At 43.2% G+C, this 26,611-nt stretch overlaps 1 protein-coding gene across 1 annotated transcript in view; it reads right to left on the bottom strand.

Annotated features, from left to right (window-relative positions):
• LOC116854198 (adhesion G protein-coupled receptor E2-like) overlaps positions 1 to 26,611 on the bottom strand; it is a 47,592-nt gene that overhangs the window by 10,886 nt on the left and 10,095 nt on the right. The window contains exons 4-18 of the mRNA XM_032835912.1: positions 26,141 to 26,296; positions 23,267 to 23,413; positions 22,426 to 22,572; positions 22,292 to 22,338; positions 22,090 to 22,167; positions 21,516 to 21,693; positions 18,448 to 18,555; positions 18,057 to 18,280; positions 17,672 to 17,851; positions 16,392 to 16,589; positions 15,877 to 16,112; positions 5,761 to 5,827; positions 5,036 to 5,127; positions 3,163 to 3,331; positions 2,969 to 3,079 (exon numbers count right to left, since the gene is read on the bottom strand). Coding sequence (XP_032691803.1) covers positions 2,969 to 3,079; positions 3,163 to 3,331; positions 5,036 to 5,127; positions 5,761 to 5,827; positions 15,877 to 16,112; positions 16,392 to 16,589; positions 17,672 to 17,851; positions 18,057 to 18,280; positions 18,448 to 18,555; positions 21,516 to 21,693; positions 22,090 to 22,167; positions 22,292 to 22,338; positions 22,426 to 22,572; positions 23,267 to 23,413; positions 26,141 to 26,296 — 2,138 coding nt within the window. The remainder of the gene's footprint in view (positions 1 to 2,968; positions 3,080 to 3,162; positions 3,332 to 5,035; positions 5,128 to 5,760; positions 5,828 to 15,876; positions 16,113 to 16,391; positions 16,590 to 17,671; positions 17,852 to 18,056; positions 18,281 to 18,447; positions 18,556 to 21,515; positions 21,694 to 22,089; positions 22,168 to 22,291; positions 22,339 to 22,425; positions 22,573 to 23,266; positions 23,414 to 26,140; positions 26,297 to 26,611) is intronic.

The raw sequence follows: 26,611 nt of genomic DNA, 5'->3' as shown, positions 1-26,611 counted from the left end.
AGAGAGAATGAGAGCGAGAGAGATTTAAAGATACTGCAGTGAGCAAGGGGATATGATTTAAGGAAAGCAGGCAGACTCTAGGTGCTGGAAAAGGTGAGAAATTAAAAACTCTCCTAGAGTCTCCAGAAAGAACTCAACTCTCCTGACCCCTTGATTTTACTCCCATAAGACCCATTTAAAACTCCGAACTTCTAGATCTGTAAGATAAATGTTTATGCTTTTTTAAAAAGGTTTAATTATTTATTTTTTATTATGTTTAATCAGCCAGCAAATGGTATATCATTAGTTTTTGATATAGTGTTCAACAATTCATTAGTTGCATATAACTCTGGGAAACAGTATGGAGGTTCTTCAAGACATTACAAATAGAGCTACCGTACAAGCTAGCAATTGCAATACTAGGTATTTGCCTCAAAAATACAGATGTAGTGAAAAGAAGGGGCACATGAACCCTAATGTTCATAGCAGCAAAGATAAACTATTTGTTTTAGAAAGAGAGTGCAGTAAGGGGGAAGAGGGAGAAGAGAGAGAAACTCAAGCAGACTCCACTCTGAGCATGCAGGGTGACAGGTATTAAGGAAGGCGTGTATTGTGATGAGCACTGGGTGTTATATACAACTAATGAATCATTGAACACTATATCAAAAACTAATGATGTACTATAGAGTGGCTAACTGAACATAATTTTTTTTAAAAAGGAGTGACTTTATTTTATTTGTGTTTTGAAAAGGTCCCTCTGAATTGTGTGTAAAGTATGCATGAGAAGCTGACAAGAGTAGAAAGGGGTGGTCATTTAGGATACAGCAGTTGCTCAGCCAAATAAAGATGGCAGCCTTCTAACGAGGGGTGATGAAGGCTGAGCCAGCAGGACAGACTGAAGACATATAGAGAAGATAAAAATGGTAAGGAATGGATAATGGATAGGCTGTGGTAGGAAATAAAATCATTGTTGAGAGTAACTTTTGTGATCTGATTAGTGTCACAGGATGATGGAGTACCATCAAGAGAGAGAAAGACGTCATGAGAAATAATTAAATTGTGTTAGAGATTGCAAGTCTTCTACTGGGAGGCTCAGGTGTCTTCAAGACATAAGAAATAAGAACCTGGAAATACTCTAGATCTCAGAGATCAGAGCTAGAGAAATATACATGGCTGTCATTTGTGTTTAGTGGTAACTAATCTAAAAAACAGATGCTATTGTCTAGGAGGAAAGAATTTAATGATGACTGAAGTTGTTCTGGAGCTGATCCATTCAATGGAACTATAAAGGAAACAAAGAGGGGAAAGTTAGAGAGAATGGAAGAATGACATGGAAGGGTGTGTGAGTAGAACCTACACGGCATAAGGATGAAGTGTTTTGTGAGAAAGGATGTCAGACATTGCTGAGAAAACTTTTAGGGACATGGAGATCACTGTAGGTCTAAGAGATGTTTGTTTGGGTGGCATAATGGGGGAAGAAACCATATTTGCAAGGGTTAGGGGGAAAGGGAGTAAGTTTTAGGCAAGGAAATGGAGACAGAAAAATCAATTCTTGGCTGGTAGCTAAAGGGGAGGCAAGTAGTATATGTTTTTAAGATAGAAGAAAACTAAACGTGTTTCCATGACTATGAGAGGAATACTATTGAGATGGTGCCACAGGGAAGGGGAGAGACAGGAGGAAAATATGTGAACAATAACTTAAAGATACGTGATAAGGTATGAAGGACGGGATCCAAAGAGCAGGTGGAAGCACTCTTCCTAGAGGAACATAAAAACCTACAGTAATTATCTAGAAATGTGGACAGGATGCATGCTGATATTTGGTTGGTATGGCCAATGGCATACAGTTCACAAGGTGTCATCATAAAGACTCCAATTTTCTCTGTGAAACAGGTGAGGAGAACATTTGTTGAGAAAGGGGGAGAACACAGAAGATTCAGTGGCAGAACCAGTGCTAATGGAGTTTGGGTGAACAAAGTCATGCAGGAGAACTTTCTGGCAGCAGAGTAGGCTCCTTTAGATGGGAAGAGAGACTCAGGGGAGTCTTTAACAGAAAATGGAAGAGGTGAGAAACCACAGGTAGAGAACTCGGTTCAATCTGAGCCAGTAAGTGTGGTTCCATCCCCACAAATTTTCCCATGTCAGTACTGCTTTTTCTTCCTGGTTTCCCAGTGGCTGGAGGATGCTGGAAATATCAGGCATTCTTATAACAAAGTCCAAAATGCTGGCTAACACTTCTGTTTAATTTCTAAATGCATACATCAACCGCCCCCATGATTGCCTTTCTGAGACTTGCTCTCAGTGACTATGAGAGATAGATGGGTGTACCAGAAAAGGAAAGGATACTGTGGCCTGAGTTGAATGTGCATCGCCACTTCAGATCACTGATTCTTATTTACTTAGTAGCCATGCCTGCCAAATAGCAGGTGTTTTGTGAGAGTGTTGATGTGTAAGAGGTAAGATGAACACAGTTCCCTAAGCAGGAAAATATATTTTTTTAATATTTCATTTATTTATTTGACATAGAGATCACAAGTAGGCAGAGAGGCAGGCAGAGAGAGGAGGAGGAAGAAGGCTCCCTGGAGAGCAGAGAGCCCAAAGTGGGGCTTGATCCCAGGATCCTGGGATCATGACCTGAGCCGAAGGCAGAGGCTTTAACACACTGAGCCACCCAGGCACCCGCAAAATATATTCTTAAACAAACCTTTAAAAAAAGGCCATTGCTAATAATTAAAGATAACTGAGAAGACACAAATGATGGGATCCAAAGATCAAGTGAAAGCACTGTCTTCATAGAGCAGTCCAAAAGTTAATAATTAATTAACAGCTAAATTACTAACATTAAATTAATAGATAAAGAGTAAAAAGCAAACCAAGTGTGAGCCACCCTAGGGCATCATCTTCTACACACTAAAGTTGTTCAGTGTGACAAGCATATACTCAAGCAGATCACTTAGTGAAGTGCTCTAGGAGCAATGCTTGACCTTACCGTGCTGCGTCTGGAAGAATCAGACATGGCCTTGCTGGACAGTGTGTATTTCTCAGACTCAGCTCTTCTATTCCTGATCCCTTTGAACCATTTCTTGTATTGTTCCCGGACCTGCAGAGGCAAAGCATGCTTGGGTCAGCTCCCTGAGGAGAGTAAGGATGGGAGGAATCTTGGGTGGGAATGGGCAATGGTACCTGCTGGCTGAGGAGGCAATACACCAAGAAGATGAAGAAGCCCTGCAGGCTGTTGATGATGGTGAAGAGGTAAGCCATGACATGGGCAGCTGGACCCACCTGCAGAATGCCCAGGCACCATGTGCAGCCCAAGATGATGAGTTGAGCTGTGGTTTTAAATGTCAGCATTCTGGGTAGGATGAGAAAGGAAGTCAAGATGCACCCAGGGCAATAAAATGACAACCACTCTCATCTTTAGCCATGGATTCTCCTTTCTTCCCCTGCTGGTGCTCAGTTCTCAGACTAACTGGTGATCAGCTTTGATCTTTACAATCTGTGATCCACTAGAGAAAAAACCCCACAAGGCACCAGGGTGGAGTTTTGATTTGGAATGAGGAGGATAGAGATACTTCATAATGTAAGTTTCAAAACTTTTATAATGCTCCATGGAGATCCTGAATTTCATTCATTCAACGCTATTGAGGAGTTATTTTTCATCAGGCTCTGTGCTGGGACCTGGGCACTAAAAAATAACAGAGGCAACTGGGTGTTATAGGCAACTAGTGAATCACTGAACACATCAAAAACAAATGGTGTACTATACAGTCACTAACTGAACATAATAAAAAATTTAAAATTACAAAAAATATCAAAAACAATATTTCTATTTTCTGGAAGTTTTTTTATAAACCATCCTTGTTTTTAATTTAAATTCAATTAGACTTGTCAATTTTTGCCATTCTAACTGGTGTAAGGTGGTATCTCAAAGTGGTTTTAATTTGAATTTCCCTGATGGCTAATGATGGGTATTAAGGAGGGCATGGATTACATGGAGAACTTGATGTTATACACAAACAATGAATCGTGGAAATATCAAAAACTAATGTTGAATGGAGCACTGGGTGTGGTGTATAAACAATGAATTCTGGAACACTGAAAAGAAATTAAAAGAATAAATAAAAATTTTTTAAAAAGAATAAATAATTTCTTTTAAAAACAATGAATCGGGAACACTGGAAAAATAAAATAATAAAAAAGGCAAAAAAACTAATGATGAACTATATGGTGATTAACATAATTATAAATAAATAAATAAATAAATAAATAAATAAATAAATAAATCGATTAGCCAAGGAAGATTTCTATTTTCATTTGGAAAGGATAATAAGAAGAATATGGAAGAAAAAGCAAAAATTTCCACAAAGGTTGCTGGAGCAAAGGACTGCTGAAGCCTCTCAGAAGATTTGGCATTGACTATTTGAATTCTCCATAGAGAGGAATGGAAGAGGGATCAGAAGGAACCCCAACCAAGAGTAGGGTGTGGAAGTCTAGGCTGGGTTGTGAAAGCAGTCACAGGTTTTTCTAAGTGCTTCATTGGAACATAAATGTTCCCTGCACATTTGTCATAAGAATTTTGCTGGCAAAAGTCCAAAGAATGTTTATTAACCAATGCCAATTCTTCCTGTTGCTGAGGGAATTAAAAATTGGGGTTAAAAATAGAACAGGGGTGTTGGGTGCCTCAGTCCATTAAGAGTCCATCCCTTGATTTCAGCTCAGGTCATAATCTCAGGGTTGTGGGATCGAGCCCCATGTCAGGCTCCACATTGAGCATACAGCCTGCTGAAAAATTCCCTCTCGCTCTCCCTCAGCCCTCCCCTCCCCCACACTCTCATGCTCTCTCTCTGGAAAAAAAAAAAGAATAGAACATTTTGGCCAGGTTTTCAGCAGCACACCACTGAATCTGAGCCAGCTGCCATAAAAGGACAACTGCATCTCTCTACTCTAGGTCCCTTCAGCAGACCCTGCAAAGAAGTGTCAGGGGCTGCTGAGGCACACGGCTTTGTCCTTAGGACCACACATGTTTGTGCGGTTGTCACTCTCTTCTAGATCTTACCTTGTGTTCTGGAGGGTGGATACATCACTGTTGAGGGATGACAATTTGCTTTTCAAAATCCAGAGGGTCATCAGACAGAAAACTAAATTGACCTTCAGGAAACCACAGAAGCTTTACTGAATAAAATTTCAGTCTGTGACCAGTATCTTAGCCTATGCAACATCAATTCCACATTTAAGTCATTTCCATATCAAGCAACAGTGTTAGAGGTTGTAGTTTTAGGAGCAGTCTTAGAAAACCAAACAGTGCTGTGACAATCAGGGACCTGCCTGCTCCTGTCACCCCTCTTAAAATTCTGCTTTTCTTTTTTTTTTTTTTTACATTTTTTTTAAATTAGGGGTGTTTTTATTTTTTATTTCTTTTCAGCGTAACAGTATTCATTGTTTTTGCACCACACCCAGTGCTCCATGCAATACGTGCCCTCTAATACCCACCACCTGGTTCCCCCAACCTCCCACCCCCCACCCCTTCAAAATGCTCAGATTGTTTTTCAGAGTCCGTAGTCTCTCATGATTCATCTCCCCTTCCAATTTCCCTCAACTCCCTTCTCTCCATCTCCCCTTGTCCTCCATGCTATTTGTTATGCTCCACAAATAAGTGAAACCATATGATAATTGACTCTCTCTGCTTGACTTATTTCACTCAGCATAATCTCTTCCAGTCCCGTTCTGCTTTTCTAATGACCCCCGGTTAAGCATTAAGGATGCTGTGATGTCATCACTCACAGAGAATATGGCACAAACTGGTCCAAGGAAGCTCCATATAAATCTCTTTCCTGTGTGGAGCCAGCAGCTGAGCAAGAGAGAGATGTAAAAAAAAAAAAATGCATTAGTCCTTAGGAATATAGAACTACTACATAAATTCATTCATTCATTCATTCATTCATCAACAAATGTTGAGTGACTCTTTCATGACAGGTTCTGTCATTGACTCTGAAGATACAGTGGTAAAGAAAGTAAACATGGTTGTAAAACCCACAAATCTCACATGGAGCATGAGACACAAAATTAGACATACTGTAACAATAAAACAAAAGTATGAGACTGTGAGAATGTATCATTGGATGTCATGCTTAGTTTGGAGTCTGAGGGATTAGGATCATTAAGGAAGATTTCCTAAGGAAACTATATTTTCATCTAAGATACTGACATTGAATGATGTTACTGAGATAAGCAGTGTTGAAGCAAAGAAGACTACAAATGTGTTAGCAGATTTTGAGAGTCCTATGAACCTAACATGCTTTAAGGAGCCTTTCTTGCACTGTTCATTTGAATTGATTTCCATCGACTGCCAAACCTACCAACTTAGTATTGAAAGTTTTCATGGTTTTATTGAGTTATATTTTACATACCATAAAGTTCACCCATTTATACTATACAGCTCAGTGATCTTTAGAATATTCACAGAGTTGTGCAACCAGTACCAACATCTAACTTTAGGACATTTTCAACTCCTCAAAGAGAAACTTCACTCACATCAGCAGTCACATTTTCTCACCTCCACACACTCCACTCCCCATCCCACCCAGAGCACCATTACTCTGCTGTCTCACTTGATGGATTTGCCTGTTCTGAACATTTTATATGTGTGGTATTGTGCAGTATGTGGTCTTTCATGACTGGATTCTTTCAGTTAGTATCAAGCTCACAAAGTTCGTTCACAGTGCAACATGTTTTTATGGATGAGTAATATTCCTTACTCTTTTTCATAGCTTAGTCATATTCTGCTGGATGGATATGTCACATTTTGTTCATCCATTCTTCAGTTGATGGACATTCCAGTTGTTTCCAATTTTGAATAATGCTGTTATGAGCATTCATGTACAAGTTTTTGTGGGAACATGTTTCCATTTGTCTTGGGTATATGCCTAGCATGTGGTAGCTGTATATTAAACCTGTGAGAAATTGTCAAACTATGTTCCCAAGTGGTTGCACCATTTTACATTCCAACCAGCAATGTGTGAGTGTTCCAAATTTTCCACATCCTTGCAAGCACTTTGTCTGTCTTAACCATTTCCACTAATGGGTATACATTAATATCTTAATTGTGGTTTTTGACTTGCGTTTTCCTAATGACCGAGGTTGTTGAACATCTTTTCATGTGCTAATTGGTCAATTACACATCTTCTTTAGAAATGTGTCTATTAAAATGTTTTGTCCATTTTTCCAGTTTTTTATTTCTTTAATTGCTACTCCCCACAGGCTCGATCTCACAACCCAATATCACATGCTCCAACAACTGAGCCAGACAACCACCCTTATTTTGTCCATTTTTTTTTCTCCCTTTGGCAGCTTTTGGCAGTTCTTTGGAGGTTTAGAGGAAAGCAAACTGAACCCAGACCTCCGTCTCAGAGAGAAGCCTCAATCTGTTCCCCTCTGGGTGCTCCAGAGCACATAAACTCCCCCTCTGCTGCCAGCAGAGCACGTCCCCAGTCACAGTGTCAGGGGTTGCAGGAGCTCCCGCTTCTACCCCAGTGTTACCAAAACCACGAGAAGTACTAGTCCAGGGATCTGGCTTCCAGTGGCTACCTGTGCCGCTGCTGTCTGGGCAAGTCCAGACAGCCAGAGAGGTCCCAACCAGAGAGAGCACACTGAGATTTTCTGCTGGCCCTGGCTGGGAGTGTTCAGACTCTTGCCAGTCCTAGAGAGCACTGGCTAGTGCCTGCACGGACCTCTCTCAGGGGAGGGTGTGGAACGCAACTCAGACCCTGTTCACGCAGTGCGTGTGCAGAGTGCAAAAGGCTGTGATTCTAGAGAGCGCTGGCTGGTGTCCACACCAGACTCTCTCAAGCGCACCGCCACCCAGACATTCTCACATGAGCCTGCAGCTCAGGGACCAATGCCTGACTTCTTCACTGCACTCTCTCTGGCTCAGCACCAGCAGTGGCCATCCTGGGTCCATGGGCTTAAGCCCCTGTCCCTAACCGCCGGATTCCACCAATTTCCCCTTAAGATCTTTTGCTCTTTTTGAGTGCTTTCAACCAGACTCCAAGTTAATGCTGGTCTCCAATCACAGGGCACTCTCCTATTGGGGTGTATTACTTTCCAATGGGTCGATTCTAGTGGCTCTCTCCCCCTTTCGTTTATCTTCTGATATCAGTCCAATGTTCCCACTCTGCCTTACCTGTCCACTGGTGTCTTCTGCCCCTGTAGAGATCCAGAAGTGTATAATTCTAATCTCAGGCTTATTTCATGGGTGATCAGAGTTCTTTGGTAGATAATCCACTCAATTTAGGGGACTGGTTGAAACAGCGCCTCCTACTTCTCTGCCATCTTGCATCCCCCCTCTTTTTTTAATCTAAATTTTATTTTATCTTTTTCAGTGTTCCAATATTTATTGTTTATGCATCACACCCAGTGCTCCATGCAATAGGTGCCCTCTTTAATACCCAGCACCAGGCTCGCCCATCCCCCCACCCCTTCCCCTCCAAAACCCTCAGTTTGTTTCTCAGAGTCCACAGTCTCTCATGGTTCATCTCCCCCTCTGATTTCCCCCAACTGACTTCTCTATTTTGCCCATTTCTAAACTGAGTTATTTGTCTCTGGTTGTTAAGTTATTCAATTTAATTTTAACAACAGCACAAATTAGATGTTCTCTTATGATCACAGATCGGTAACTAATGCATAGAGAGATTAGGACTGTTGCTGAAGGTTTTATGGATACACAGTGACAAAATTCACTTTTGATCCTACATTAGGATAAAGTAGAGAATGAGCAGAGCCTTTCAGAACACTAGAGAGTGTGCAAGTCCATTTCAGGACAACCAAAGTCTATACTGAAGTATAGACTAAAAAGAAAATTAGCAAGGGGAGCCTCGAAGGTTCAGTCAGTTAAGCATCTGCCTTTGATTCAGGTCATGATCTCAGGGTCCTGGGATGGAGCCCAGCATTGGACTGACTACTCATCAGAGAGCCTGCTTCTCTATTTCCTTCTGCCCCTTCCACCTGCTCATGCCCTCTCTTGCTATTTCTCTCTCTCTTTCTCTCTCTCTAATAAATAAATAAAACCTTTAAAAAAAAGAAGAAGAATGTAGGCATGAAAGAACTGAAGTACCCCTGAAAGACACCTGAAAAAGCTCAGCTGATGTAGGTGAACAAAAGCTTTAGTAGCATGTTGTGCTTAGCAGTGAAGCTCCTGGGAATTGACTTCCTGATGGAGGAGTAAGGACCTTGGGGAACTTGCTCTTCTTTTAAAACAACAAAAATACACACAGAACAATGAAAACCACCTATTTCAAAGCTCTGGCAATTACCCAAAACCACAGAACAAATTGAATATAGTCTATCCAAGAGAACTTACTAAACCTCAGTAAGACTGGGGAGAAGGGAATCTGGGAAGGTTTAACTTGGAGCCCAGTGGTGCAGCAGCCAAAAGGAGAGAACACCGAAGACAATGGAGAGATCTATTTTTGGGAGCTCCGTTAAAAGCTTCATCATCTCTCCTAGAACACAACCAATACTTTTTTCTAACTCGTAGTCCCCTCACTTTTTACTTTCTAAATGTGGTGGCTATTTGATTTGACTGAGAACTTGTGAGGGAAAGGGAAGCCTACTCTAGGGCGTTACCAATACAATAGCAAACTACTCTCACATCACCAGCTGTCTAGGCCTATGATTTTAAGTGGGATCAACAAGAATTTGTCCAGCAATTTAAAAGGAAATACTGGAGAACCAAAGGACCATAACAAATTTTGAAAACCTCTGAAACATTCCTCTAAGTCTAAGGATGCACAAGGATATGCCTCACTCAAAAAAGTCATGGCGATGCACCTCAATGCTTATAGCAGCGACGTCCACAACAGCCAAAATATGGAAAGAGCCCAGATGTCCATCCGCAGGTGAATGGATAAAGAAGATGTGGCCTATACATATGATGGAATATCAATCAGCCATCAAAAGGAATGGAATCTTGCCATTTACAATGACATGGATGCAAATAGAGAGTATTATGCTAAGTGAATTAAGTCAGTCAAAGAAAGACAAATACCTCATGATTTCACTCATATGTGCAATTTAAGAAACAAAACAGATGAACACTGGGGAAGGGAAAAAATAAAATAACACAAAATCATAAGGGGAGACAAACCATAAGAGACTCTTAACTGAGGGTTGCTGGAAGGAAGGTGTGTGGGGGGATGGGTGGGTAAGTGGGTGATGGGCATTAAGGAAGGTGTAATGTATTTGATGTAATTTGATGTAATGACACTGAGTGTTACAAACAACTGATGAATCACTAAATTATACCTCTGAAACTAATAATACACTATATTTTAATTAAATTAAATTTAAATTAAAAGTGTTGGGGAAGGGATAGGGTGGCTGGGTTATGGACACTGGGGAGGGTATGTGCCATGGTGAGTGCTGTGAACAGTGTAAGACAGATGATTCACAGACCTGTAGCCCTGAAGCAAATAATACATTATATATTAATTTAAAAAGAAGAATAATTCCAAATATTCTATCTAATAAATAAATAAATAATGTTTTTAAAAAGGCATGGGGAAAAAAGAAAGCACTAGTCTCTCACTTCTGACTGACCTTGGGGTTTTGTGCAATCAGAAAGTGAAAACTAAGGCTGTTATGTAAACTATCTTAAGTTTGAAGGTATGCCTTGTCACACAGATACCTTTGTAAAAGAATGCAAAGCATTAAGTAAATGTTCTGAAGAAACATTAGGTGGCCCTTAAACTCTACTGACCCAGATGTGACCATCACCCTAGGAACCCAGAATTTAAAATAAAAATAAGAACTTTAATAAAGCTAGCAGAGAATTCAGAAGTCACACACTGCAAGGAATGACCAATCTACAGAATTAGTCCAGGAAAGTCACTAAACAAACAAACAAAACATCAACAAACCAGAAACAACAATGTCTTTGGGAAGGTGGAGGAATCTGATAACAGAGGTGTTACAATATATTGTCTAAAACATTGAGGTTTTATTTTTTTTCAGTGTTCCAAGATGCATTGTTTATGCACCACATCCAGCACCCCATGTAATACGTGCCCTCCTCAATACCCACCACTAGGCTCACACATCCCTCACCCACCTCCCCTTCAAAACCCTCAGTTTGTTTCTCAGAGTCCACAGTCTCTCATGGTTCATCTCCCCCTCCGATTTTCCCCCAACTCACTTTTCCTTTTCTTCTCCTAATGTCCTCCATGTTATTTCTTATGCTCCACAAGTAAGTGAAACCTATGATAATTGACTCTCTCTGCTTGACTTATTTCACTCAAAATAATCTGCTCCAGTCCAGTCTATGATATAAATAAATCAATAAATATAAATATATATAAAATAAATAAATATAAATAAATTATAAATTGATATAAATAAAGAAGGTAATGGTCCATATATTCAATGGAATATTATGCCTCCATCAGAAAGGATAAAATATTGAGTTTAACCAAAAATGTATGGTCTATACAAAGAAACAGGAAAACATGCAACTGACAGAAAAAAATCAGTCAAAAGAAAATGTTTCTGAAGAGGCACAAATTTCAAACTTTGTAGATAAAGTCTTTAAATCAGTTATTCTAAATATATTAAAAACACTAAACCATGTCTAAAAAACTAAAGGAAAGAATGCCTGGGTGACTCATTCGGTCAACCATCTGCCTCTAGATTTGGCCCCAGGTCATGATCTTGGGATCATGGGATAGAGACCTGCAGCAGGCTCCACACTGAGTTTGGAGCCTGCTTGGGATTCTCTGTCTCTCCCTCTGTCCCTCGCCCACTCACGCTTGCACACTTGCTCTCTTCCTCTCTCTAAAAGAAAAGAAAACAAAGAAACAATTAAAAACTAAAGGAAAATATGACAACAACGTCTCACCAAATCAAGACTATAGATGAAACAATAGGTATCATGTATGGAACCAAATACTAATTCTCTAGATGAGAAATACAGTAACTGAAATGAAAAATTCATCAGAAGGGGTGGAGCACTGGGTGTGGTACAAAAACAATGAATACTGTTATGCTGAAAATAAATTTTAAAAGTGATAAAAAAAAGAAGGGGTCAACAATAGATTGGAGCTGGTAAAAGAAAAAAAAATAATAAATTTGAATATAGGTCATTAGAAATTATACTGTCTGAGGAACAGAAAGAAAATAGAATGAAGAAAAATGAACAGAACCTCAGAGACTTGTGACACAGGACCAAGTGCAACACACACACGTAATGGAGTCCCAGAAGAAGACGAAGCTAAAGGGCAGAAAAATGCTTGAAGAGTGAAGTTAGAACTTTCCAAATGTGAATAAAAATATCAATCTACATATCCAAGAAGCCCAATGAACTACAAGTAGAATAAACTCAAAGAACAGCTTCAGTAGAATGGGTAAAATTTCTTCTTTAAATGTTTGGTAGAATTCCCCCAGGAAGCCATCTGACCCTGAACTTTGATGAGCACTAGTTGTTATACGTAACTAATGAATCATGGAACACTACATCAAAAACTAATTATGTGCTACACAATGGCTAACTGAACATAATAAAAATAAATAAACAAATAAATAAATAAAATCTTTTTTAAATTTAAAAAAAAAAAGAATAAACCCGAAGAGATCCACACCAAAACACATCATAGACCTACTGACAAAGACAAAGACAAAATCTTTAGTGGCAAGAGAAAATTGATTTTTCACATACAAGAGACCCTCAGGATGCCTGGGTGGCTCATTCAGTTAAGGGGCTGCTTCATCTCAGGTCATGATCCCAGGGTCCTGGGATTGAGTGCCGCATTAGGCTCCCTGCTCAGCAGGGAGTCTGCTTCTCCCTCTCCCTCTGCTGCTCCCCCTGCTTGTTCTCTCTCACTTGTTCTGTCAATTAAATAAATAAAATCTTTATTAAAGAGAGAGAGATTGGGGCACCTGAGTGGCTCAGTGGGTTAATCCTCTGCCTTCAGCTCAGGTCATGATCCCAGGGTCCTGGGATCCAGCCCCACATCAGGCTCCCTGCTCAGCAGGGAACCTGCTTCTCCCTCTCTCTCTGACTGCCTCTCTGCCTGCTTGTGACCTCTCTTTCTGTGTCAAATAATTTTTTTTAAAAATCTTGGGAAAAAAATGTAGTTTTAAAAAAAATAAAAAAGTAAAAAAAAAAGAGAGAGAGATCCTCAGTAAGTGGTTCCTGGGTGGTTTATTCAGTTAAGCATCCAACTCTTGACTTCGGCTCAGATCATGATTTTAGGATCATAAGATCAAGTTTCACATCAGGCTCCTTCCTGGGCATAGACCCTGCATAAGATTCTCTCTGTCCCTCTGCCCTTCCATCCCCCTCCCTCTCATTCTCAAAAAAAAAAAAAGAAAAGCGAGAGAGAGAGAGAGAGAGAGAGAGAGAGAGAGAGAGCGCTCCTCAATAAGATGAGCAAAACCTTCTTGTCTGAGATTATGGAAGTCAGACAGCTGTGGAATAATATCTTCAAATTGTCAAAAAGAAAAATGATTGTCAACCAAGACATCCACATCCAGCTAAATTCTCCTTGAAGAAATGAAGAAATTAAGGCATTTCAAGAAAAACAAAAATAATTCTTCCTTGCTGATCTGTCCGACAAGAAATACTGAATAAGTCCTTCAGGCTGATAGGAAAGGACACTAGAGGGGTGCCTGGGTTGCTCAGTGGGTTAAAGCCTCTGCCTTCGGCTCAGGTCATGATCTCAAGGTCCTGGGATCGAGCTCTGCATCGGGCTCTGTGCTCAGCAGGAAGCCTGCTTCCTCCTCTCTCTCTGCCTGCCTCTCTGCCTACTTGCGATCTTTGTCTGTCAAATAAATAAATAAATATCTTTAAAAAAAAAAAAAAAGGAAAGAACACTAGATTGTAACTTGAATCCAAAGAAATAGAAAGCACCAGTAAAAGAACTATGTAGAAATTATGAAAAATGCTATATTTTTGTTTGTAACTCTTTTGTTTTTCTGTTTTAAATGATCACTGCATAGAGCAATACTTACAAAACTGTGTCAGTGGGCTTATAAGATACGAACATATAATTTTAGAAGGTGAAAACGAATGTAGGAAGATTAGGTTGTACATGGTTTTAGATGTGACATCCTAAGCATAAGCAAAAGAAAAAAAGTGAACTTCATCAAAATTAAAAACTTTCCTGCTTTAAAGGGCATTATCGAGAAACTGAAAAGACACAGGTTGATAGAAAATATTTGCAAATCACATATCAAGGAGGCACTAGCATCCAGGATATATTAAGAACTCAAAACCTCAACCATAAAAAGACAAATAATCCAATTTAAAAATGGTCAAGAGACTTGAAAAGGCATTTCTCCAAAGAAGATAGGCAGATTGGTCAATAAGAACAGGAAATGCCGCTCGGTACCACTAGTTAGTAGGAAATTGCAGCTCTAAACCACAATGCAATATCACTTCAAATTCATGTGGAGGGCTAACATTCACCCCCCCCCCAAAATGTAGAAAAGTAAGTGTTGATGATGTTTAGAAATTAGAGCCCGCACGTAAAGACTGCTTGTGTGATGCTAACGGGGGCAGATACTTAGGAAAACGCGTGGCAGTTTGTCCAAATGTTAAACATAGATGTGCCATGTGATCCAGCAATCCCACAAGTGAATATATACCCAAAACAAATGAAAATATACATTCACACAAAAACTTACACATGTATATTTATGGCAGCCTCATTCATTATGGCAAAACCTGGAAACAATCTAAGAGCCTATTAAATGACACATACACAAAATGCAGTATCATTGTAATGGAAAATTAACTGAGAAACAATCTCACCACCAAGAGGAACTGACACAATACTTGCAACAGCAATGTGGGTGAGCCCTGAAAGCACCTTACAAAGGGAAAGAACACAGTCACAGGAGACCACGTGTACGATTTCATCTACGTCAAACATCCAGAACAGGCAGATCCCTAGAGACAGCGGGTAGATCAGTGATAGCCGGGGCAGGGGTGGAGGTGGGTAGCAGGATGAGGAGGGAGTGTTGTGCAGGAGTTGAAAGTGTTCCAGAATTAACATTTGTGGTGATTGCCACAAAGATTAATTTGTCACAATGGTTCTGTGATTGCTCTAAAAAACACTAGCCTGTACAGTTTTAAAGGGTCAATTTTACAGTATGTGAAATATATTTCAATAAAAATGTAAAAAAAAAAAACCCTCTGAGAAACAAACTGAGGGTTTTGGAGGGGAGGGATTGGGGCTTAGGTGAGCCTGGTGGTGGGTATTAAGGAGGGCACGTATTGCATGGAGCACTGGGTATGGTACATAAACAATGAATCTTAGAACACTGAAAAAATAAAATTAAATTTTTTAATAAACGTGAAACTGAGTATTAAATGTGAAGATAATAGAGTATAAGCTCTGTCACTTACTAGCCATGCACCCTGGGGTATCTAATTAAACTATCTGTGGCTCAGTTTATTCATCTGTAAAATGGGTCAAATGACTGTACTTTCTTCATAGTATTAGTGTGAACATTGAGAGAGAGAACACATACAAAAATGGTTATAAAAATGCATGCCATAAAGTAAGCACCATATAAATCTTAACTATAATACAATCTATTACTTCATTATTTAAATCACCTTTCCTTTTCCAAATAAAAACATTGGAACATCCTAAAGAATTTGGACAAAGAAGTAGATTTAATTTTTCTAAATGGTGTCCTAAGCACTTCTTTGGCTTCGGTTTTGTTATTCAAAAGACAGAGCTTTAAAGGACATGCTACTTAATTATTATAATTTTCTACCAGAAAAATGTCCTAAGGATTATTACTTCATGTGCCTTCTCTTATTATGTTGAGGCATAATTTTTTAAAAATGCTACTCTGGTTCTAGTGGTGGCCATGATCATGTAGGGAATTTGCATTTACCGCATGGGAGTTCCATAAAGGTAAGGCCTGGATGCTGCAGAAATGGCCACAATTATAGCTGGGACTCCATAGCCCACAGGGAACATGAGTTTCTTCATGAACCTCCTCACACTGGAATAGTTGACCACCGTCAGGTTACGTGCAGTGAGGAAGAGATTCAGACCCTCCAGCAGCATCCAGGTGAAGGAGGCCAGGTAGAGATAGTGTAGGGCACCTGCAATGATGGCACACAGCACCTGGGGGAGGAGAAAAGTGTCACCAGGAGGGATTGTCAGGGAGGAGGGTGGCCCCAGGATCCTTCCCATATCTTGCCACTTGGGAGAAGTCTAATGTGTATAAAGAAGTTGTTAAGAAAAGGTTTCCTTTCTAGTTTTGTCAATGTGAAATAGGCTACTTAGTCTTCAAAACTTCCTTGAGCCCCAAAGCCATTTGAGGTAAGGTATCATTGCAGCACAGCTCCATGAACTGAGCACCCCTGGGGCAGGGCAGGGCCTCCTCAGTGACAGTGTCAGTACCTTGATCTTGGTCTGGTCGATGGCCGTGAGGAAGAGCAGGTGGGCCAGGAAGAGGCAGATTGAGAGCTGCAGGTGGATCGACGTGCTGGTGTTCTGGATGGCTTTGCACAGCAGGAAGGTGAGGGCTGCCAGGAGGAGGCACAGCAGAGAGATGCCCAGCCCCACATGGGTGATCACAGCCAGCCCGGGACGCTCCTCCTGGGACCCAGCAAAGAGAAGCAAGGAGGACATCACCATCACATTTTCCTGCTCTGAGTAATGACTCTTCCATTCTTTAAAAAAATACTTTGGCACAGCAACATCAAGAGTGAGGACCCAGGTAAACTTGTTATGTTATTGGGTAAATTCCTCCAGGTTCGGATTGCTAGAATTCTATGGGATTCTGACCTGATTCGGATCCTGCAAGAATTGAGGGCTAGGAGAGTCCTTACTCAAGACAAAGCCCCAGAACTCACAAAGGTTTGTTTTACTTACAGGTCACCTGCATGAGATTTTTGTTTCAGTGATCCAGAGGAAGTAACCAGCTCACCTGGCCAGGGGAGCAGGCAAACATAGTTGCTAATCTACCTGTACTCGTTGGTTTCCCTGTCCCTCTGATGTCTGCCACCACCATACCTTCTGTTCTATAACCCTTTGCACTCCTGCCCCGAAGACCCCTGTGGTAAGTAGAGCTCTAATTCGGCAGAAAGAAAAGGTGTACACACATCTTCCAGGTTCTCAAATAAAAGCCAATTTGTGTGTTGTGAAGAGACTTTGCAGTTGGAATTCAGGTCCTATATCAGTAAACTTTTCTAAAAGAGGGGCTTATCCTGGGTGGGCCTGATCTAATCAGTAAGCCCCCAAAAGCTCTGGGCTCTTCTTGGAGAAAAAGATTCAAAGTTTGAGAGCGTTTCTGATGAGAGATCTCCTCCTGCTGGCCTCTGAATAGAAATGCTGAGACACTGTGTGAGGGCTACCAGAGAAGGGATACAGGCAGCCCCTGGTAGCTGAGCAGCGTCCCCTGCTCACAGCTAGCTAGAAAGTGGAACCCCAGTCCTATGGCTGCAAAGAACTGAATCCTGCCAGCAACCAGGGAGCTCACAGGAGGACCTGAGCCTCAGAGAAAAATGCAGCTAAGGTGCATTGTAAGACCCAGAACACACAACTCAGCTACACCATGCCCGGCTGCTGCCCCAAAGTAACCATGAGATATAACTTTATGTTTTTTTAAAGCCCTTACACGTGAGGCAATATGTTACAGAGCAATAGGCATGGAATGCAACCCCTCTCCGGGCTCTCACCTGTGCATCGTAGTGGTCCATGAGAATGGCAAAGCTGCTGAGATGGGTGCACTGGCAGATGGTACTGGTGTCTGTAGTGGTCACCATCCTGCAGCCTCTAGTGGACCAATGACCACAGCCACCTTGACTGTGCTCCCAGAAGACGCAGAACACCTTTTGTGTTGGCCCAGGGCTCACTGACTTTAGGAAGAGAGTGTAGGTGGGAGCTCATATTTCTGGTGCTCAGAAATGCTTATCCAAAGCTGGCTTGCAAAGGGCTTTCCTGGGGAAAGATGCACTCATGGGGGAGCCCCCACCCAGAACTGCAAGGCTGAGCTAGGCAGCAAGGCTGTGCCCAGGACCCAGGCTCATTCCACACCCAAAGTCCCATGACACCAGCACTCACATGATGAGAGAAGATGAAGGTGATGGGGGAGCTGAGGTTCTGGGTGTACTTATTGTTCGTAAAGGCAGAGATGACATCTGAGAGCAGGACCAAGGAAACTCCTGGCAAAATACGCTTGTGTGCCCCATGCAGAACTGCCTGTTTCTCAGACTCCAGGACCAGGAGGGCCTCTGCCAGCAACTTGCCCATCCCTGGAGTGGAGATGAGGCCCGCCACAGAAGGACCTGCAAGATGAGGTCTAAGTTAATATCTTGGTGTGTCCAACAGAGCCCCTTCCCCCTCAAAGGCATGCTTTGTAGCCTTGCTAAATCTCCCCTTCCCTTTTATCTTCTGTTCCCTGTTTGTTACATCCTTGGGCATCTTGTGACCGTCCTCCCATCTCAGCCATTACCTGAGTCACCAGATTTGTGCACCACATCCCAGTTCAGCCACATCTTCGCCTGATTTGAACTCAAAGTGACATTTCTGTGTCCTTGCTCCTGCACCTCCAGGGACAGGTCTGTGAGTGGTAAGAGTTAGGTTAGTAATTCTGCCTGTAGTGGTTGCTATAACGCCATTACTTTCTATATGTTGTGGTAGTCAAATGCGTGCGTGCACGCACAAACACACACACACACACACACACACACCGAATTTACGAAGGATAAGACAATACTATGAGCAACTATACACCAACAAACTCATAACCTAGATGAAAGTGACAAATTCTGAGAGACAAACAAGCTACAAAAGTAACTGAAGAACAAATAAAGTTGAACTTTAATAAAGTTTAACTATCACAGGGAAATATAATTAACAGGTAAAAATTCCCCAAAATAGGGACACCAGGTGGCTCAGTCATTAAGCGTCTGCCATCAGCTCAGGTCATGATCCCAGGGTCCTGCAATCAAGCCCCACATTGGGCTCTCTGCTCAGTAGGAAACCTGCTTCTCCCTCTCTCACTCCCCCGGCTATGTTCCCTCTCTCACTGTTTCTCTCTCCCTCTGTCAACAAATAAATAAAATATTTTTTTAAAAAATCCCCAAAATAAAAAGCCTAAACCAGATGGTTTTACTGGTGAATTCTGCCAACTATTTAAGTAAGAATTAATAATATCCTTAGTAAACCCCTCCAAATGTAGGAAAGGATAGAATACTATGTGAATAATCTTATGATGCCACCATCACCCTGATAACAAAACCACATAAAGCCTTTAGGAGGAAACTATAGACCAATATTTCTTGTGATCACAGATGTAAAAAAAAAATAACCTTCAAGAAACTATTAGGAATAAATTTACCCAAGGAGGTTCAAGACTTGTACATTGAAAACTCCAAAAAAAATATGTTAGAATAAATGAAGGAAGGACGCCTGGGTGGTTCCGTGGCTTAAGCCATTGCCTTTGGCTCAGGTCATAATCCAAGGGTCCTGGGATTGAGTCCCACATCAGGCTCCTTCCTCAGCAGGAAACCTGCTTCTCTCTCCACCTCTGCCTGCCACTCTGCCTGCTTGTGTGCTCACTAGCTCTCTTTCTCTCTCTCTCTCTCTCTCTCTCTCTCTGATAAATAAATAAATAAATAAATAAAATCTTCAAAAAAAAAAGAATAAATGAAGGACCCTATGTAACTGGAAAAACATTCTGTATTCATGATTTTAAAGGCTTAATATTGTTAAGATAGCAATATTTTCAAAAGAGGTCTACATATTCAATGCAATCTATATCAATATTCCAACAACATTTTTTTTAGAAATGGAAAAATCAGTCCTCAAGTTCACAAGGCATTGCAAGGGGAAAAAATACCCAAAACAATCTTGAAAATGAAAAACAAAATTGGAGTATTTATACCTCCTGATTTCAAAACTGAGTACTAACCTATAGTAACCAGAACAGTAGGCTCTGGTATAAGGATAGACATACAGACAAGTAAAATAAAATTGGAAGTCTGGAAATAAACCGACACATCAATTGAGTGCTCAACTGATTTGCAACAAGAGATGCCAAGACCCTTCAGCAGCAAAAGAAAAGTCTCTTTGGAAAATGGTGCTGGGCACATCTGATCTCCACTTAGAACAGAAGGACCCCACCTCACACAACACACAAACACTAAATCGAAATGGGTAAGAGACCTACATTTATAAGCTAAACTACAACAGTTAGGAGGAAACACAGGTGTAATCTTCATGGGCTTGAACTTGGCAATGGATTCTTAGAGAATGCACCAAATGCATACCCAACAAAAGAAAAAATAGAGGAAAGGGATTTCATCAAAACAGAAGCATCTGTTCACAAGAGTGAAAAGGCCATGGAGAAAGTGGAGAGACAGTCTATGGAATGGGAGAAAAAATGAGCAAATCCCATGTCTCATACAGTCTACTATAGAATATATAAAGAACTCTTACAGCTCAACAACCAAAAGCCAAACAATGAATTAAAAAGATATGCAAAGGACTTGAATAGATGTCTCTCAAAAAAAAAAAAAATACACACACACATACACACACACAAATATTCAGCAATCACATGAAAAGATGGTAAATATCATTAGTCGTTTGAGAAATGCAAATCAAAACTATAATGAGATATCACCTGATACACTAAAACGGCTATACAAAAACAAAATGTAAGTACGAAGTGTTGCTGAGACTGTGCATACGGGAACCCTTGCTGCTACTTGTGGGGATGTAAAATGGTGCCTCCATTTTGGAAAAGGAGTTTGGTCATTCCTCAAAAAGTTGAACAGAGAGTCACCTCATCATTCAGAAATTCCACTCCTATGTGGGTATGCAAAGAGCTGAGAACTGTTATTCGAACAAAAACTTGTCCACCAATATTATAGAAACACTATTCAAAATAGTCAAAAGCTGAATGGATACACAAAAGGTGCTGTAGCCACAATAATGGAATATTATTCGGCCCTAAAAAGGAAAGAATTACTGCCACAGGCTACAACAGGGATTCCCCTTGAAAACATGATGCTGTGTGAAAGAAACCAGACTATAAGATCACCTATTGCGTGATTCTATTGCTATGAAATGTTCAGGATAGGGAAATCCACAGACACAAAAAACAGACTGGTGACTGCCAGGGTCTGGGAGAGAGATGAGAAGGGACTGCTTAGTGGGTACACTATTTACTTTTGGGGTGATGAAAATATTTTAGAAATGGAGGTGATGGTTGTACAACTCTGTGAGTGTACTAAGTCCACTGAATTGTACATTTTGTTTAAAATGGTGAATTTTATGTCATGTAAATTTTACCTCAATAAAACAAAGTATACTTAAATATCAAATAATATTAAATTTCCATTCTTTATATTACAATGAAAATGTGTATGATTAGCAGTTTTATTCATTTACCATCTTAATTGGCTTATGAGTGTAACACTGAGATACAAGCATGGTCACACAGTCCAGTGAGGCTGCAGGGCAAAGGTGGCGGGAACAGGCAGAGCAGAGCCTGGGGCAGACCCCAGTACTTACCTGTGCCTGCAGATGCATTGAAGGTCAATGTTCCACTGGGCAGAGCCTGACTCAGCTTTCTCAGGACATCCTCCAGGCCACCGAGCAGGTCCGTGGCCACACAGTGCTGCTTTGAGCGGGGCAGAGCCTCCAGGTCCTCGGGGGTCTGGAGCAGCTCATCCACCTCCTGTATGAGGTCCTGGGGGAATGGGGACACAGAGCTAGTAAGCATGAAGACCCTTCCCACTCCGCCCCAGACAACAGACCCTGGAGACTCATTGGTAGATGAAGGTGGTACTGGATCACATTTCCTGGGTCTTTGCCCCCGGAATCCAGCCACACAAAAGTCAACCCTGTTCACAAATGCCAAGAGTGACATTAGCCCAATGTCAAGAAACAGCAAGAAGAAAAGTCATTTCTGGGTGCGGGGGGCTGTCTAACAGTGAGTAGGAATGCCTGCAGGTCCCCACCCACCCTGGGAAAGGCGGGGCCTGAGACAGGAAGCCATCATGTTGGGGCTGCCTCCTCCCAGACCAAAGCTTCCCAGGTCTCTATGGGATGCCTCCAGCTTGCCTCTCCTGGGATCTGCCCTTACCTGGATGGTGTCCTGAGCCAAGGCTGGCTTGAAGTGTCTCCCCAGACCTTGGACTCTTTCAAAGAAACGGGAGAGCCGCTAGGATAGAGATGACACAAGTCAGAGAGCCTCACATTTGAGTCGGGAGCTTGGGATGAATGGGTGGATCAGGTGGGCTGCGCGGAGGGATTCCTGCATCCTGGTCCCTGCTGGGGCCACTCACCTGGCTCTTGATTCTAGGGGGTGGGGTCCAGGTGGGGAAGGACATCTCTGCAGGGGATAGAGCAGCAGTTCATTAGGCGTGAGAGTGTCTGTGTGTGTCGGGGGCGGGATCAGGGGTCAGGTCAGACCAGATACCTTCACAGGTGGTGTTGGGCTGCTTATTCTGGAATCCGGGTTTGAGCTCCCAGCCCCGGCGGCAGCGGCACTTGTACGAGCCTACGGTGTTGATGCAGACGGTGGACTCGTGGCACAAAGGCTTCTCAGAGCTGCACTCATCCACATCTGGGGACACAAAGTTCGGAGTCAGGACGCCTTTCCCCTCTGTGTCCTGCCCCCTCTTCCCTGTGTTAGTATCCCCCCCCCCTTGGCTGGAGGTGATATCACCTGCTGACCCCACATCCTAGTGATGCAGGGGTCACGGGGAGTGTGAGGAGCATGACATGGAAGCCCACCAGGGAGGGTCGGGGCAGAGCCCTGCGCAGGGAAACAGAGGCAGGCCGGATGGCTGAGAAGCCATGTACAGATGTGCGGGTTGTGAATATAGAAATACCTTTGTCCCAGGTGGCAATTAGCTGCTGCCTGGGGTCTCCAAGGAGCCTGTTCCTGGGCATTCTAGGTCCTTCCCCGGAACCCCCCCCCCCCTCCCCCCCCCACCCCCCTACAAATCGTTTCCCATTGAGCAAATCGTTTTCCATCCAGCAAATCGTTTTCCATCCAGGGTAAGTGTGAGGAGCCTGACATGTAGCACGTGAGCCCTGTACGGATGTGCAGGTTGTGAATATAGAAATACCTTTGCCCGAGGTGATAATTAGCTGCTGTCTGTGGTCTCCAAGGAGCCTGCTCCTCTGTACCCTGGTTCCTTTCCCAGAACCCCCACCTCCAGCCTCAAAATAATTAACGCCACTATGAGTGCACTGAATATGGGATCAGATGTTCTGCGTGTGGGTCTCCAGGATGTGGCGTCTGAGCTCTGTACCTTCACAGACAGTGTTGCTTGGGCCATTGGGGGACCCAGGAACAGGCTTCCAGCCAGGGCGGCAGCGGCACTTGTAGCCCCCAATGTTGTTGAGGCAGTGGGTGGACCTGTGGCATGGGTTCTGCCCCGACGTGCATTCATTCACATCTGAGGACAAAGCCAGAGGGTCAGAGTCCCCTCCAGTCACTGCATCCATCCTGCCTGCCCCTTTTCTAAGATTCTTTAGTACGTCACACCAAGGAGACACACACACACATACACACACCATGTACCAGCCACTTAGCCAGTCAAAATAAATTTTATGATAGCATCTTCTCCTGTAAAAACTCCATAATCTCAGATTATCCCTGCAAGGCGGACAGGGTAGAACCATGTGTGTCATTCCAGACAAAGCTGAGTCCCTTCACATATGGTGCAGGATGAACTGGGTGTCAGGGGGCAAAAATGGGCCTCTACCCAGGCAGGCTGTGACACTGAGCTACCCTTGTGTTGACTCAGTGGGTGGGGTAATGGCACCACTGCTGTCCCAAGCTGCACCCCTGTCCTTATGAGAACAGATCCCACAGGGTCAGCCCTGCCCTGTCCAGCCGTGCGTGGTTCCCCATCTCCTCACTGCTTGCACTGAGCATACACCAGTCCTGAAAATAAGGCTGCCTCTCCATTCCCAAAGCTCCTTATGACAGCTTCCTTCAAGATGAACTCAGGAGGGACAGTATCCTCCTTTTCAGGCAAAAACTATGGCAAAGGGGAAATTGAGTCATGAGAGCTAGACTTCCCAGTCAAGGCTCTTAGTCATTTCCTCCTCAGCTGGCAACTGAGGTTCTCCTTCTCAGAGCTAGAAGTGACACTTCCTGCTAGAATGGGACAGATTAGAAGGGGCAAGTGTGGGGGTGCTTATAGAGACTGAGGCCCACAAGGGAGCCCCAGGCCCAGAAAGCCCTGTGGCCTCCCTGCTCTGTGGTGGGACCTTCCTGGAAGGTGAATCCTTGGGCAGAGCAAACCCCCAGTGTTTCAGGAACCTGAGGTTCTCCCTCCTCCTGGGGCTACGGGATCTGCCAGCTCCAGCACAGCCTCACAGTGTCTGCTAGGGCCTCTACCTGTGCACAGATTCAGGTTGCCCGGGTTGAGCTGCAAGCCGGGTGGACACTCGCAGGTGTAGCTGCCCTTGGTGTTGGTGCAGATGCCCCAGCTTTTACAGATTCGGGGTTTCTGGTGACATTCATTCACATTTGCAGGGGGAAGGAGAGGATGATGGGTGCCTGCAGCTGTTTCCTGGGATAGAAGCATCTGGAAACCTCTGTTCTCTCCTCCTCAGTGAGTGGGTGCCTTTTCTAATTCACATGAAGATGAGTGATGGGTGAGCGTGGTAGCCCAGATGTTGTTTCCAGATGTTGCCAGAAGTGGTCCAAGTCCTCCTCATCTGCCAGCTCTGGCTCCCTTGGCCTCTCTGGGCAGCTCCCAGGTAAGGCAAAGACATCATGGCCACCTGTGTTCCAGCCTGAGGACTTGGACAAGTCCAGAGTGGGCCTTCCTGGGAACCAAGTGCAGGGGAAATGCTGTGTTCCCCAAGCAGGACTTAGCTCCCAGTGATGGTTTTGTCCTAATTTCCCAGGGCAACAACTTGCTGCCTGAGTTGTCCTTGGAACCCGGTGACCCTAGCAGGACAACGCTCTCTCAACCACACTGTCTGAGACTTCAGCTCCATGGAGATGCACCAAGACCCACATCTGAGCCAGGCTCCTCAAGGAAAAAGCTTTCTATAGAGGAAGGGAGATGAAGATGATGCCAGCCAGTCCTGGGTCACCCAGACAGCAGGCACCAAGCTGAAGAGGATAGTGGGGGGCTGATGTTCAGCCAAGCATCTTTGGGGTGATGAAGGTGACTTTTCTGATTCCTCTGAAGGTATGCTTGGATTGGCAGGAAGTGCTGAGAATACACATCTGAGCAAGTCCTTAGGTAGGCAAGAGCTGAGTGGCTGGAATGGGGAACACGTGCTGATGGCAAGGAGTGGCAGGTTCTTGGCCTTGTGTCCCAGGAAAGGACACAGACCTGTGGATCCTGTCAAGGGAGTTTAGCCTTAATCTTCTGTCACCAAGTCGTCTGAGTCAACCTGGGACCCAGGTTGACCCCTTTGTAAGAGGATCAGACTTGGGACTCTGGTCTCCAATTGTGTCCTGTCTTGCCATTTAGTCCATATGAGACCCTCTTCCATTCATATGAGTCTCCAGGTGTGTGGGGATAGTCCACATCACTCTTCCCACCACCAACACAACAGCCTCCCAGATCCTGGTCATCCAATTTGTCACAGGCTGTTGAATGGAAGTTACTGGGGAGAGTCAGGCAAAGCCTTGCATGGGGAAGTACATGGTGGTAGAGCAGACAAAAACCCAAATCAAGGTGCTAGGATGTGTGTTCTCCAGGTGGGGTTGTTGGCAAGGCCAACCGGGGAAGATGAACCCACCCTTAAATATCCCTCTTCCCATGTCTCTGGACAGGGTTCCTGGATCCCTCAGGGCCCATGGCTTTGAGAGGGCTCCTAGTGGGGGCCAAACCCATGTGGGCTCCAGTGGGGGCAGGACTCTTCATGGCAGTCATTGATGATGGTAAAGAAGATAGATATTGTATTAGAACACACATGCTCTCAGCTTCTGAAGTATCTTGATGCCATCTCTCTTTTTGTTTTATGAAAATAAGATCCCAGATAGACAAGGAGGACATTTCAGAATTACAGAAGTGACCCTCTGGATAGGGTTCTGAGCCTTGAGTTTTGGAAAGGGACAGGATAGTAGGATGTTCTCTGGTGCCTGGAGAAAGTGAGCTGAGTGACACCAAACCTCATGGAGGAGAAGATGGAAGATACAAGTCAATTCTCACCTTGACATGTGTTCTCACTCTCATTCTTGAACATTCTTGCCCCAGAAGCAAGCTCATATCCTAAAATGCATATGCAGTAGTAGCTCCCCTCTGTGTTCTGGCAATCTGCAAATTCTCCACAGGACACAGCTGACAGTGATCCACACTCGTTGATATCTGGAACACAACAGGACAAAGGGTCACCTCAACAAATTGTGAGTTTCCATAGGGCAGAGGCCCTGGCCTCAAGCACTTCTCTGCCATAGAGACTGGACAGAACTCAGCTCACAGTTTTCTGGATGAGCTGGAGCCTGCTATTCTAAACACCTGCTCACTGCTCTGCTCATCTCTGCTCTCTAGATGGGCCTGATGGCACCTAGTCTTAGACACTCTGCTGTGCCATCATGGGGGCTGGAAGGAGGTCTGCATCCCCTTCTATAGGCCTTGTGAGGCACTGAGTCTCTGTTTGCACTATTGGGGAACTGGGGGTGG

This window comes from Lontra canadensis, unplaced genomic scaffold, assembly GCF_010015895.1.
Source record: "Lontra canadensis isolate GAN:19392208 unplaced genomic scaffold, GSC_riverotter_1.0 scaffold88, whole genome shotgun sequence".
NCBI lineage: Eukaryota > Metazoa > Chordata > Mammalia > Carnivora > Mustelidae > Lontra > Lontra canadensis.
The sequence above is the reverse complement of the archived record's forward strand: the minus strand, read 5'-3'. Positions and strand labels throughout refer to the sequence as shown.